The sequence below is a fragment of the Hemibagrus wyckioides genome, linkage group LG29, assembly GCF_019097595.1.
Source record: "Hemibagrus wyckioides isolate EC202008001 linkage group LG29, SWU_Hwy_1.0, whole genome shotgun sequence".
NCBI classification, from domain to species: domain Eukaryota; kingdom Metazoa; phylum Chordata; class Actinopteri; order Siluriformes; family Bagridae; genus Hemibagrus; species Hemibagrus wyckioides.
This window is the reverse complement of record NC_080738.1, coordinates 6,474,837-6,489,836: the sequence shown is the minus strand read 5'-3', so window position 1 is coordinate 6,489,836 and position 15,000 is coordinate 6,474,837. Positions and strand designations below refer to the sequence as shown.

Below are 15,000 nucleotides of genomic sequence, written 5' to 3'. Positions count from 1 at the left end.
CTGCACCTCCTCCTTCATCCTCATCCTCCTCCTCCTCGTCCTCCGTCACAGGTAACTCCACCAATCTGAAGGTGACGAAGAACGGCGTGAATCAGCTGCGCAAAGCGGCCGAGCTTCAAGACCAAAACAAAAACACGACAAACGAAGACGATGTAGGAAACATCACAACAGACTCGGACCACGAGCTGGAATTAAGCCTGGACAGCCAAACCGAGCCGGACGACTTTGACCAGCCGGCTGACAAGGACACGAGCGATTATCTGAACGAAGAAGCCAAAGACGAAGATGAAGCCGAGGACTCCAACACAAACCCCTTCGAGGAGGATTCCGACGAGCTGCTCATCCTGTCGGAAAAAACGGATCTCCTCAGGAAGTCCCCGCAGCTCCAGAAGGACAAGATCTTCCTGGAGTCGCACGGTGACGACCTTTCGCTGGACGAACCCAGGACTCAGGATTATGACGTCACGGTTCCGCTGCTGAAAGAGAAAGATCTCAGTCCTCCGTTATTGCGGAAACAACGCAGCCCAGAGGACACGCCCCTTCTGTCTGTCGGCTCCTCCTCTGCCTCGTCTTCCCCGGAGACTAAAAAGGACCGGCCTCGAACCGGCGCCAAGACGGACCGCGCACTTCACCGCATCCAGAACCTTCCACCTAGTGACGAGGAGTCCAGCTGGACCACGCTGTCTCAGGACAGCACCTCACTGGGTTCTCCAGAGGACACGGGTCAGTGCTCATACACCGCCTCTGTGTGTGTGTGTGTGTGTGTGTGTTTTCTTCACCTTAAAAATTGGCTTGGTATTCAGATGTCTGGATTTTGCACTGGCTAGAGGATGATAGTTGAGTAAAGGAGTGTGTGTGTGTGTGTGTGTGTGTGTGTGTGTGTGTGTGTGGTTTATAGCTGTGGTTTGGCAATGGCACAGTTGTTTGCTCAGGCATGATCTTGAAGTGTGTGTGTTCCAGATATCCTCACACACACACACACACACACACACCTGTACAGATCTCCAGCTCTGATTTAACTATTTCACAGCTCCAGTGTATCAGTCCTTAAATATCCTAGAGACATTAATAAGATACTGACAAAGTGCTTTTAACAATGGACAATGTCTCAAAGCAGCTCAAAAATGAACCCATCCTTATTTGGGTGAAAGCAGTTTTATACACTAAAGGCTCACGGTCTCCACTCTAATTCATCCCAAAGGTGTTCTATCAGGTTGAGGTCAGGACTCCGAAACACCAAACTCACTCATCCATGTCTTTATGCACCTTGCTTTGGTCACTGGTGTGTAGTCATGTTGGAACAGGAAGGGGTCATCCCCAAACTGTTCCCACAAAGAGCATGAAATTGTCCAAAATGTCTTGGTATGAAGCTGAAGCATTAAGAGTTCCTTTCACTGGAACTAAGGGGCCGAGCCCAACCCCTGAAAAACAACACCTGAATTCAGTGATCTGGAGGGGTGTCCCAATACTTTTGGCAATATAGTGTATATGTGGTGTTGTGTGTCATCAGTGTGTTTGGTTTATCTAAAGTGCTGATGTTTGGGCGTACACTAAAGAAGGTGTATATTAGATCAGTGTGTGGATTTAACACACACACAGCTGAACACATGCCTGTGTGTGTGTGTGTCTGTTACACTTGCAGGCCAGGTGTACTCTCACAGGTGTGTGTCAGATGTGAACATGACTCGCACACTAATGCTACTTGATGTGTGTGTGTGTGTGTGTGTGTGTGTGTGTGTGTGGTGCTGACTGCTTGACTGATCTAATTGTCAGAGCTCGCAGTCATTCACTTTCTTTCATTTTCCTTCACCTTCTTTCTGTTTTTGTATTGGATACATGGCTCACTCCTCTCTCTTGCTCTCTCTCTCTCTCTCTCTCTCTCTCTCTCTCTCCATATTTCTATCTCTAATTGTGTTTTTATGTCTCTCTTTGTTTTCCTGTCCTTCTCTCTCTCTCTCTCTCTCTCTCTCTCCTTTTTTCTATTTTTTTCTCTCTAAGTTTGTTTGTATCTCTCTTTCTGTTTTTCTGTCTGTCTCTCACTCATTATTTCTGCCTTTGACTGTCTCTAAGTTTGTCTATGAGTCTCTCTCTCTTTTTCTCTCTCTCTCTCTCTCTCTCTCTCTCTGTGCTTTGGTCACATGACTATGCTCCGGTTGATACTGGAAGAAAGCTGATCTTGAGGTTGCCGGGGCGACCGAGCATTTCGGGGTGCAAGGGTGGGCGGGGCTTGTTGTTCCACTAATTCAGTCACGTGCCCTGTCTTGAAAAGGTCCATCTTTTCCATCTTCCTGCTTGAGCTGCAGAGAAAATAAACAATAAACAAGTAGAGCAGACTGGCACTTGCCCGTTCTCCCTCCTCTCTCTCTCTCTCTCTCTCTCTCTCTCTCTCTCCCTCCCTCCTTTCCCTTGCTCTCTCTCTTTCTCTCTCTCCCCTCTCCATGTGCTCGTGTGCTTTAGATGCTGCTCAGTTATTCAGTCATGATGCTGGGCAAAGACTACATGTTGGCTATTGTCATAGTGAATTATGAGGGTAGGTACTGAGTGTGTGTGTGTGTGTGTGTGTGTGTGTGTGTGTGTGTGTAGATGCTAATCTGCGCACCTGATCTGCTCATGCATGTTTACAGAGATGAAAGGAGGGAGAACGAGTGTCAGAAGCGTGTGAGCTGAATACAGAACTTTGCTTCATGTGTGTTGATGCTCGTTAGCGTGGTGTGTGTGTGTGTGTGTGTGTGTGTGTGTAGCAGTGAAAAAGCTCCATTTTCCCCTCCCCCTCGAGCTGCTGCTTTATAGACTGCAGAGAGAGAGAGAGAGAAATAGAAAGTATGACGCATGCGAAAAGACGAGACTCCGGTTCTGTTTCTATCTCCTGCGATTCTCGGATCTAATGCTAATGTGTGTGTGTGTGTGTGTGTGTGTGTGTTGTTTTAATGTGTGAAGGTCATGAGACATGTGATGGTGAAGGCTGCCCGAGAAAGCATTAAGCAGCAGGGACTACATATCCCATGATGCATTTTCCCCCCTATTCCTAACGTCTTGTTGTTATTACTGACCGCACCGTCTGTCCAGTCGGCCCTGGGTCACTGTGAAACAGGTGTCCCATGCTTTATTTTTTCCCTTAAGGCATCCTCCTTCACCTAACACACCTGGAATTTGGATGACAAACATTGCACCTGCCAATCACAGCGAAGGCAGCCAATCACAGCGAAGGCAGCCAATCACAGGCGTCCGTGATTAAACTTCAGTAAATATTAATTAAACAGATGTTCGGGACTTCAGGTGTTCTCTACCCCTCCCAATCCCAACAGCTGCTAAATGCTTTTAATATTAATAAAGTCCAGTCGTTACCAATCATTTCATCCTCCAATCATTTCATCCTCCAATCATTTCATCCTCCACTCATTTCATCCTCCAATCATTTCATCCTCCACTCATTTCATCCTCCACTCATTTCATCCTCCAATCATTTCATCCTCCAATCCTGAATTCTTTGGATTTTTTTGTTGTTGAGTGAATCAGCACACAGCTGTATTTATACAGATGTGTTATGATGATGTTTTGCCCTGGCTGATTATGATTTCTTATATAAATACTTCTAGATATCTATCTATCTATCTATCTATCTATCTATCTATCTATCTATCTATCTATCTATCTATCTATCTATCTATCTGTCTGTCTGTCTGTCTATCTGTTTATCTATCTGTTTATCTTTCTGTCTGGCTATCTCTCTCTCTCTCTCTCTCTCTCTCTCTCTTCCCTTCTTTGACTCTTAAAAATCAGAGTCTGTCTGTCTGTCTGTCTATTTGCTTATCTTTCTGTCTGTCTGTCTATCAGCCTGTCTGTCTGTCTGTATGATTTTACTTTTGTTTTGTTTGTGTTTTAAGATGATTAGACTGGAGTCTGGTTCATCAAGATCAGTCATTTTTTGCTGCACCCTTTTTTAACCCGTTTTTTAAGCTAGGTCACGGCACAGCTTCAGTCACTGACGGTGAAATGAGTGTGTGTGTGTGTGTGTGAGAGAGAGAGAGAGAGAGAGAGAGTCTGTCCGTCTGTCTGTCTGTCTAACCCAGCACACTTTCACACGTTTACACTAAGAGTCGACTTCACTGCACAATTTTGCAATTCCTCTCGCACGCACACACACACACACACACACACACACACACAGCGTTTTAGTCACTCGCTCCAGAAACCACATCCTCACACAACATGTCCAGACCAGAGACCTTCCTCTTGCTGTTTATGTGCTGTGTGTGTGTGTGTGTGTGTGTGTGTGTGTGTGTGTGTGTGATTGTGGTTTGTTTTTACACTAGTAGTCATTGTCTGACTAATACTCTTACTAACAGATGAAATATGTTTGAAAATCCTCAGCTGCTCTTATGACGACTGACATGCTGTGTGTGTGTGTGCGTGTGCGTGTGCGTGTGCGTGTGCGTGCGTGTGTGTGCGTGTGTGTGTGTGTGTGTATGTGTATGTGTGCAGGGATTGTTCTAACAAGTGTCCAAGAGCAACAGTTGACACTGATATAAATATTCCAGTAACTTTAGAGCCAGATAGATCAATTGGTATTATAAGTGTGTGTGTGTGTTTGCAGATATCTGGGGAGAGAGGTCATTCCAGACGGACCCAGACTTGCCCCCAGGATGGAAGATGATGACCGACATGGCTGGCATTTATTACTGGCACATTCCAACCGGCACCACACAGTGGGAGAGACCCGGACCGTGTCATCCTGCACCGACCGTCCCTCAACAGGACACACGCAAACACTCACTGGGCTCGCTGTCTCCTTCACCCACTCCTGACCACGAGGTACACACACACACACACACACACACACATCCAAACACTGGGAAAACCTTTCACACACCACACGTAGTTCTGATGATCACACCTCAGGTTCTGCGTTTCTGACATACAGATATGGCTAGCTGAGGGAACTCACAGCAGCTCTACTGATACGGTTAAGACCTTCTCACTGATCATCATCAGAGTCTAACACATCATCATCATCTCACACACCTGAGCCTCTTCATCATCATCATCATCATCATCTCACACACCTGAGCCTCTTCATCATCATCATCATCATCATCTCACACACCTGAGCCTCTTCATCATCATCATCATCATCATCTCACACACCTGAGCCTCTTCATCATCATCATCATCATCATCATCATCATCTCACACACCTGAGCCTCTTCATCATCATCATCATCATCTCACACACCTGAGCCTATTCATCATCATCATCATCATCATCTCACACACCTGAGCCTCTTCATCATCATCATCATCATCTCACACACCTGAGCCTCTTCATCATCATCATCATCATCATCATCATCATCTCACACACCTGAGCCTCTTCATCATCACCATCATCATCTCACACACCTGAGCCTCTTCATCATCATCATCATCATCATCATCATCATCTCACACACCTGAGCCTCTTCATCATCATCATCATCATCATCATCTAACACACCTGAGCCTCTTCATCATCATCATCATCTCACACACCTGAGCCTCTTCATCATCATCATCATCATCTCACACACCTGAGCCTCTTCATCATCATCATCATCATCATCATCTAACACACCTGAGCCTCTTCATCATCATCATCATCTCACACACCTGAGCCTCTTCATCATCATCATCATCTCACACACCTGAGCCTCTTCATCATCATCATCATCATCATCATCATCATCATCATCATCATCTAACACACCTGAGCCTCTTCATCATCATCATCATCATCTCACACACCTGAGCCTCTTCATCATCATCATCATCATCATCTCACACACCTGAGCCTCATCATCATCATCATCATCATCATCATCCTCTAACACACCTGAGCCTCTTCATCATCATCATCATCATCTCACACACCTGAGCCTCTTCATCATCATCATCATCATCATCATCTCACACACCTGAGCCTCATCATCATCATCATCATCATCATCATCATCTCACACACCTGAGCCTCTTCATCATCATCATCATCATCATCATCATCTAACACACCTGAGCCTCTTCATCATCATCATCATCATCATCTCACACACCTGAGCCTCATCATCATCATCATCATCATCATCTAACACACCTGAGCCTCTTCATCATCATCATCATCATCTAACACACCTGAGCCTCTTCATCATCATCATCATCATCATCTAACACACCTGAGCCTCTTCATCATCATCATCATCTCACACACCTGAGCCTCTTCATCATCATCTAACACACCTGAGCTTCTTCATCATCATCATCATCTCACACACCTGAGCCTCTTCATCATCATCATCATCATCATCATCTCACACACCTGAGCCTCTTCATCATCATCATCATCATCATCATCTAACACACCTGAGCCTCTTCATCATCATCATCATCTCACACACCTGAGCCTCTTCATCATCATCATCATCATCTCACACACCTGAGCCTCTTCATCATCATCATCATCATCATCTAACACACCTGAGCCTCTTCATCATCATCATCATCATCATCTCACACACCTGAGCCTCTTCATCATCATCATCATCTCACACACCTGAGCTTCTTCATCATCATCATCATCATCATCTCACACACCTGAGCCTCTTCATCATCATCATCATCTCACACACCTGAGCCTCTTCATCATCATCATCATCTCACACACCTGAGCCTCTTCATCATCATCATCATCATCATCTCACACACCTGAGCCTCTTCATCATCATCATCATCTCACACACCTGAGCCTCTTCATCATCATCATCATCTCACACACCTGAGCCTCTTCATCATCATCTAACACACCTGAGCCTCTTCATCATCATCTAACACACCTGAGCTTCTTCATCATCATCATCATCATCTCACACACCTTAGCCTCTTCATCATCATCATCATCATCTCACACACCTGAGCCTCTTCATCATCATCATCATCATCATCATCATCATCATCATCATCTCACACACCTGAGCTTCTTCATCATCATCATCATCATCTCACACACCTTAGCTTCTTCATCATCATCATCATCATCATCTCACACACCTTAGCCTCTTCATCATCATCATCATCATCTAACACACCTGAGCCTCTTCATCATCATCATCATCTCACACACCTGAGCCTCTTCATCATCATCTAACACACCTGAGCTTCTTCATCATCATCATCATCTCACACACCTGAGCCTCTTCATCATCACCATTATTACCATCATCATCATCATCATCATCATCTCACACACCTGAGCCTCTTCATCATCATCTAACACACCTGAGCTTCTTCATCATCATCATCATCATCATCTCACACACCTGAGCCTCTTCATCATCATCATTATTACCATCATCATCATCATCATCATCTCACACACCTGAGCCTATTCATCATCATCATCATCATCTCACACACCTTAGCCTCTTCATCATCATCATCATCTCACACACCTGAGCCTCTTCATCATCATCATCATCATCATCATCATCATCATCATCTCACACACCTGAGCTTCTTCATCATCATCATCATCATCTCACACACCTGAGCTTCTTCATCATCATCATCATCATCATCTCACACACCTTAGCCTCTTCATCATCATCATCATCATCTAACACACCTGAGCCTCTTCATCATCATCATCATCTCACACACCTGAGCCTCTTCATCATCATCTAACACACCTGAGCTTCTTCATCATCATCATCATCTCACACACCTGAGCCTCTTCATCATCACCATTATTACCATCATCATCATCATCATCTCACACACCTGAGCCTCTTCATCATCATCTAACACACCTGAGCTTCTTCATCATCATCATCATCATCATCTCACACACCTGAGCCTCTTCATCATCATCATTATTACCATCATCATCATCATCATCATCATCTCACACACCTGAGCCTATTCATCATCATCATCATCATCTCACACACCTGAGCCTCTTCATCATCATCTAACACACCTGAGCTTCTTCATCATCATCATCATCATCTCACACACCTGAGCCTCTTCATCATCATCATCATCATCATCTCACACACCTGAGCCTCTTTATCATCATCATCATCTCACACACCTGAGCCTCTTTATCATCATCATCATCTCACACACCTGAGCCTTTTCATCATCATCTCACATACCTGAGCCTCTTCATCATCATCATCATCATCATCATCTCACACACCTGAGCCTCTTTATCATCATCATCATCTCACACACCTGAGCCTCTTCATCATCATCATCATCATCATCTCACACACCTGAGCCTTTTCATCATCATCTCACACACCTGAGCCTCTTCATCATCATCATCATCATCATCTCACACACCTGAGCCTCTTTATCATCATCATCATCTCACACACCTGAGCCTCTTTATCATCATCATCATCATCATCATCTCTGTTCATTCTATTTGTATTGTATTACATCTCTCTCTCTCTCTCTCTCTCTCTCTCCCTCTCTCTCTCTGTGTTATTTCAGCCGTCTAATGCGGAGGTGTTTTTCGGAGCGTCCTGTCGTTCAGACAGCACCACGTCCAACAGCTCCACCGACCCGGTCCCGCTCGCGCCCTCCTCCACGCGTCTTGACCCCGCCCCTCTCCTCAATTCAAACTCCTCCACTTCCTCCGATGCGAATGTTCCTTCCTGTGGGTTTGTCAACAGCTGCTACTTCGTGAGTCTCTCTCTCTCTCTCTCACTCACACACACACACACACACACTCTTTCACAGCTCGAGGCGAGGACGTCTAAATATATCCAAGTTTCCTATATTCCCAAAATCTGATTTTATATGACACGGAACTTATTTTATTTCTTTATTCACTGTGAGCAGTACTCAATAACAGAGAGAGTAAAGTTTTTTTTTTTATTAACTAATAAAAATGGTGTGTGTGTGTGTGTTTGTGTGTGTTTGTGTGTGTAGCCTCGATCCTCATCACTGCAGATCATGCCAGAGAAAGACAAACACAGCGAGACCCAGCATCGGCAGGAGGACAAGGTAATGTCCACTTTGCAGATTTTTTAATATATATATATATATATAATATATATAGAATTTTATTTATTTATTTATTTATTGGGAGTGATCCCGCTCTGCTCCTCCCTCTCGTATTCTCCCTACGTGTTCACGTGGCGTGATGTACAGTAACGTGTCTCACGAATCACTGACCAGATGACCAATTAAGGGGGAGGTGGGGGGGGGACGCGTGTTAATTTATTTTAGCCGGCCATGGATCTGACTCCGCTTGCCCACTCAGAGGCAAATCAATACCAAGTCCAAGTACCGCCTGCTGACAAAGCATTTCTATCTGGAGTGGGTGTGGCTTTTAACACAATAACTCCGCCCCCATCCACAGGGCTGGACGGCTCACTGAATGGTTTGCGACACACTCGTTATATCTGCACCCAAGTGTAGCTTCATTCATTTTTTTTGGGGCGAACGTCTTAGACAGAACTCTACATCTACGCCATGGTCACTGAGACGGAATAAATACACAGTGTTGCCAAAAGTATTGGGACACCCTTGAATTCAGGTGTTCCGATCACGTCCATGGCCACAGGTCAAGCACCAAGGCATGCAGTGATAGGTTGCCTCCTGTGCAATAAGTTCATATATGAAATTTCCTCACTACTTAATATTCCACGGTCAACTGTTAGTGATATTATAGCAAACTGGGAACAACAGCAGCTCAGATGGGGGTCAGCGCATGCCGAGGCCCACAGTGCGCAGAAGTCGCCAATCGGTCAATAGCTACAGACTTCCAAACGTCATGTGGCCTTCAGATTATCTCAAGAACTGTGTGTTAGAGAGCAGCTGCATCCAAGCCTTTCATCACCAGGCACAATGCGAAGCATCGATATAAAGCACACCGCTACGGGACTCTTGAGCAGTACAGACCTGGAGTGACCAATCATGGAGGAGTCCTGACCTCAACCTGATAGAACACCTTTGGGATGAATTAGAGCGGAGACTGCAAGCCAGACCTTCTCGTGCAAATGAGCTTCTAAAGAGGAACGGTCAAAATATTCCCATGAACACACCCCTAAACCCTGTGGAAAGCCTGAAGAGAAGAGTTGAAGCTGTTGTAGCTGCAAAAGGGCGGGGCTACTCCTTATTAAACCCTATAGATAAAGAATGGGATGCCGTGCATTTTAAAGGCAGACGTTCCAAAACTTTTGGCAAAATAAGTGTATCTTTAGGAAGAAAGCTGTTCATACCGAGGCACTTTCCTTTAATTCATCCCATCCACACACACACACACACTAAGTCCTAGACATACAGAGAGCACACACATTATAAAGTGGTCGATGTTTATATGTCGCTTACATCAAGTAACATATAGAAAAATACTTCATACACAAGTTCAGACCCTGAACAGTACATTGAGTGATTTATTGTCCCTGTCTTGTCTCTCTCCTCCACTTTGACGTGTGTGTGTGTGTGTGTTCTCCCGTATGTGCACACGTGGCCGTGTGTGTGTATAACCGCGTGTGTGTAGAAACATCCCTGGAGTGATTTTGCAGTGGGAAAGATTGATAGTGAGATCTGGAAGGTCAGTATGAGACAGGTTTGCGCCGAGCTTCTGCAGCAGAATGGCTCGAGAGGTCAAGAGTCAGCGTTTATTAAAATCTCTAAAAGCGTGTCCAAGAGTCGGCCAATAGGACGCCGCCTCGGTCGGAGGTTTTTATTTTAGTCGTCCATTAGATGCTGAGTAAGGTGACGCTGTAATCGATGCTGACGGTCAGATTTACGATCAGACTCTACGTAGATCGAGACATGGCACGCAGGAATCCATACGTTTTATCCTAAACCAGACCAAATGGATATCAGAAATGTCTTGCTAATATTAATCACAAAAAGTTCTTAGCATTAGGCTGCATAATATGTGGGGACTTGAAAAAAGATGACTTGAACAACATGGTCTGTCTTCAGTCATTTATTTCCATTCCATAACATTACTACAACTAACTCTCATTTCTCAATTCTGCATACATTCAATTATTATTATTATTATTATTATTATTATTATTATTATTATTATTATTATCATTTTCATTATTATAATTATTATTATTATTATTATTGTCATTATTATTATTATTATTATTATTATTGTCATTATTATTATTATTATTAATACTATCATTATTATTATTATTATTATTATCATTTTCATTATTATAATAATAATTATTATTATTATTGTCATTATTATTATTATTATTATTATTATTATTATCATTTTCATTATTATAATTATTATTATTATTATCATCATCATTATTATTATTATGATTTTTATCATTATTATAATTACCATCATTATTATTATTATTATTATTATTATTATTATTATTATTATTACTATTATTATTAATTAGAATATATTTGCCCCACCGCCCCCCCCCAAAACCCCTCTTCATCTAAAAGGCAGATTATTATTTTTGTTTTTTAATTCAGATCTTTGATTTATTTTTCCTTTAACATTATTCACACCATCTCACTGAACACCAACGCTAAGCAAGATGACCGCTGTTACCATGGAGACCGTACGGTCCATTAAAGCCATTCTGCTGCTGAAGCTCCCCGCTCTGAAACGTCCTGATTAATGGCTTCATCGCTGCACAGCCTTTAACCTCTGACCTCGACTTCTGCCTGCACCTGCCTGCCATCAGACTCGCATACCTTCCTCCTGCCTCGTGTCTGTCTCTGCTGCTCGTCATGTGTGCTTATCGTATGCAGGTGTAATGTAATAAACCTGTTATAATCGTGTTATTAAACTACCCCTGAAGCTCAGAGGCAAGAGGAAACATTTCTCAGCTTTATTATTTGACTTGGATAGTAACACTGTGTTCAGGGGTACTTTATAACAAGTTTCAGTGAGCATGATGTGTTTTCTTTGGACAGTGGACAGTCATACACACACACACACACACACACACACACACACACATGCATGCACTTTTACAGCATGCAGGTCTCTGCAAACAGCATGTTGGCTCGAAGTCATGCCTCTCAAACTGGGTTACTCAGGGGCTGTATCTTTACTCTCTCTCTCTCTCTCTCTCTCTCTCTCTATCTTTCTGTGTCTTTTTTATAATTACTCTCTATCTATCTTTCTATCTCTTTCTCTTTTTCTTTATCTATCTATCTATCTATCTATCTATCTATCTATCTATCTATCTATCTATCTATCTATCTATCTATCTATCTATCTCTTTCTCTCTCTCTCTCTCTCTCTCTCTCTCTCTCTCTCAGGATCTGCAGGCTGCCACAGTGAACCCTGACCCCAGCCTAAAGGAGTTTGAAGGAGCCACTCTTCGCTACGCCTCTCTCAAGCTCCGGTATGTGTGTGTTTGTGTGTGTGTCTGTGTGTGTGTGTCTGTGTGTGTGTGTTTGTGTGTGTGTGTTTGTGTGTGTGTGTGTGTTAGAGAGGGAGGGAGGAGAATATCCTTGAACCCGAGCTGTTTTTCTGCAAATCTAATGTATTTGGAAACTCATTCGAATGCCCGTTAGACCTTGTGCTCCATTTTAGTCATCCAAGGAACTTCCTGGCAAACCACAGGAACGTCTCCATGACCAAGGAGTTTGTTTCCTTCCTTTATTTATTTATTTATTTATTTATTGACACGTTTGAACGGATTGTTTTGCTTCGAAAGCTGATCACCGACGTTCCCAGAAACAGAAGTATGACATCATTCTGTCAGTTAATGAGAAACGTTCATGTTCTTGTGTGAGACGTTTAAGCACTTGGGATCTTCTTATATATCAGCAGCCCAGAAGCGTATACAGTTACATGGAATTCATTTAAAACAAAAAAAAAAGCTGGAATTTTCTTCCATACTTTGGGAATACTCCTCTCTGCAGAACCAGACAAGTCCCGGGGGTGGAGCCAGATCCCATCCGAATCCTTATATAACCCTGTTTCTAGCCTTAACCCATACGACTCTATACAACGACACACTGCACCACGGTGACTGACTCCGGGTGGGCGGGGCCAGACCAGCTCTCCCCTTAGAGTGTTTGCACACTACAGGCTCATGAAGTGTATTGAAATGGTAATTCTTTTGTGTGTGTGTCTGTGTGTGTGTGTGTGTGTGTGTTATTCATTAATTTATTTCTTTTCAATAGAAACCCTGCTCCTGTGGAGGAAGAAGATTCCAGCAGCATTAACAGTGACCCTGAAGCCAAGGTGAAACACACACACACACACACACTCCTCATATCTAAGTCATGTGAAAAAGGAGAAATTAACTACAGCAGAAATCCTCCCGAAGTGTGGGTGCAGTGCATCCTGTCAGCTATCTGATAAACGTCTGTTTACCGCTTCTCTTCGCCCGTGTTTATTTTGGGGGCTCCACCCCTCCGGAGAGCAGGGACCCGCATGGAGCTGCTGAGTAGATCTTCCTCGCCATCTGGTGGAGAGAGAGAGAATGTGCACAGAGCTGGAGGGGGGTTGTTACTGATGCTGGTACCAGCAGATCAGTTGTGCTGATGAATTAAGAGTTAAGGGTTAGGGTTACGATGCTCTCCGGGGACCAGCTGAGCCGAACTCAACCCCAGAGACTTCCAGCACAAGATGATACAGATGTGGAAGGATACAGATGTCCAAGGATTTCAGTTTCTGTGACAAATGTAAAGGCAGAGGCCTGGGATTTGTTGTTAGAGCCAACTTCTTCTTCTTCTTCTTCTTCTTTTTTTTTTTCTTTATTCAATTATTTACCAGAGCACCATGTGAGCCTGTGAGCCTTACTAACACTGACATCCTGCAGTTTGGAGAGAGAGAGAGAGAGAGAGTCTGGTCAGGTTTGTTAATACAAGTGCATTTGTTCGGCTTTAATCTATTTGTACCTACTTTGACCAGGCATATGATTATGACCACCTGCTATACCTAATATTGTGTCGGTCCTCCTTTTGCTGCCCGTCCTGCACTGTGTATTCTGACACCTTTCTATCATTAACTTCTTCAGCAATTTGAGCGACAGTAGCTCGTCTGTTGGATCGGATCACACGGGCCAGCCTTCGCTCCTCATCAGTGAGCCTTGGCCGGCCATGACCCTGTCGCCGGTTCACCCTTGGACCACTTTTGATAGACACTGACCACTGCAGACCGGGAACACCCCACAAGAGCTGCAGTGTTGGAGATGCTCTGATCCAGTGGTCTAGCCATCACAATTCGCTCAAATCCTTACGCTTGTCCATTTTTCCTGCAACTTTGAGGACAGAATATTGACTTCCTGTCTAATACACCCACTAACAGGTGCCATGATGAGGAGATCATCAGTCTTACACACTTCACCTGGTCATAATGTTATGCCTGATCTTTTTTAATAGATTCTGTTCAGCTGAGAAGATGACTAGTGCGAGCATGAAAGTTGAAGCTTTCCAAGCCGGTCAGTTCGAGCAGAGCGTACCGATGACACGTGAACACGTGCCTGTCCGCTGTGTCGGTGCGAAGCCGTGCGATTGTTATGGCCTCACAATTCCGTATCACAGAGTTTTTAAGAAAATATTTCAAGATAATTTCACTTTTTTTCCCCAGACTTGACAGCATGTTTTATAAGTGCAGGCTGTCCCACTTTCTCTGCATGACGTCACTCGAGGAGTCTACCTTTAAATATTTCATTTCCTCCCTGCTCTCTCTCTCTCTCTCTCTCTCTCTCTCTCTCTCTCTCTGTCACATGTGCTTAGAATCAAAGTGAAGGAGGAGGACAACATTGTACCTATTATTAATCACACACACACACACACACACACACACTCTTCCCCTCCTCTTTATCTACCTCTCACTTTGAACCCCCCTCCCCTCCCCTTCACTACCACTCTCATCCACACACACACACACACACACTCACGCATGCTCCCGGAGTGTGAGACAGGGCTGCAGGGGTTTTAATCTTGCAGTGTGTCAGTAGCGAGGAGCGGATGAAAGATGAATGAGGCAGGTCTCTGGGT

The 15,000-nt window shown here is 43.9% G+C and overlaps 1 protein-coding gene across 6 annotated transcripts in view; it reads left to right on the top strand.

Annotated features, from left to right (window-relative positions):
- apbb2b (amyloid beta (A4) precursor protein-binding, family B, member 2b) overlaps window positions 1-15,000 on the top strand; it is a 47,858-nt gene that overhangs the window by 17,309 nt on the left and 15,549 nt on the right. For 4 of the 6 annotated variants that reach the window (XM_058384726.1, XM_058384722.1, XM_058384725.1 and 1 more), the window contains 7 exons: window positions 1-723; window positions 4,595-4,812; window positions 8,527-8,718; window positions 8,968-9,042; window positions 10,544-10,597; window positions 12,304-12,389; window positions 13,177-13,237. The exon at window positions 1-723 is cut by the window's left edge and continues 228 nt beyond it. In XM_058384726.1, coding sequence (XP_058240709.1) covers window positions 1-723; window positions 4,595-4,812; window positions 8,527-8,718; window positions 8,968-9,042; window positions 10,544-10,597; window positions 12,304-12,389; window positions 13,177-13,237 — 1,409 coding nt within the window. Of the gene's footprint in view, window positions 724-2,409; window positions 2,531-4,594; window positions 4,813-8,526; window positions 8,719-8,967; window positions 9,043-10,543; window positions 10,598-12,303; window positions 12,390-13,176; window positions 13,238-15,000 lie in introns of those variants that run through there. The other 2 variants (XM_058384728.1, XM_058384727.1) reach the window with 2 other exon arrangements.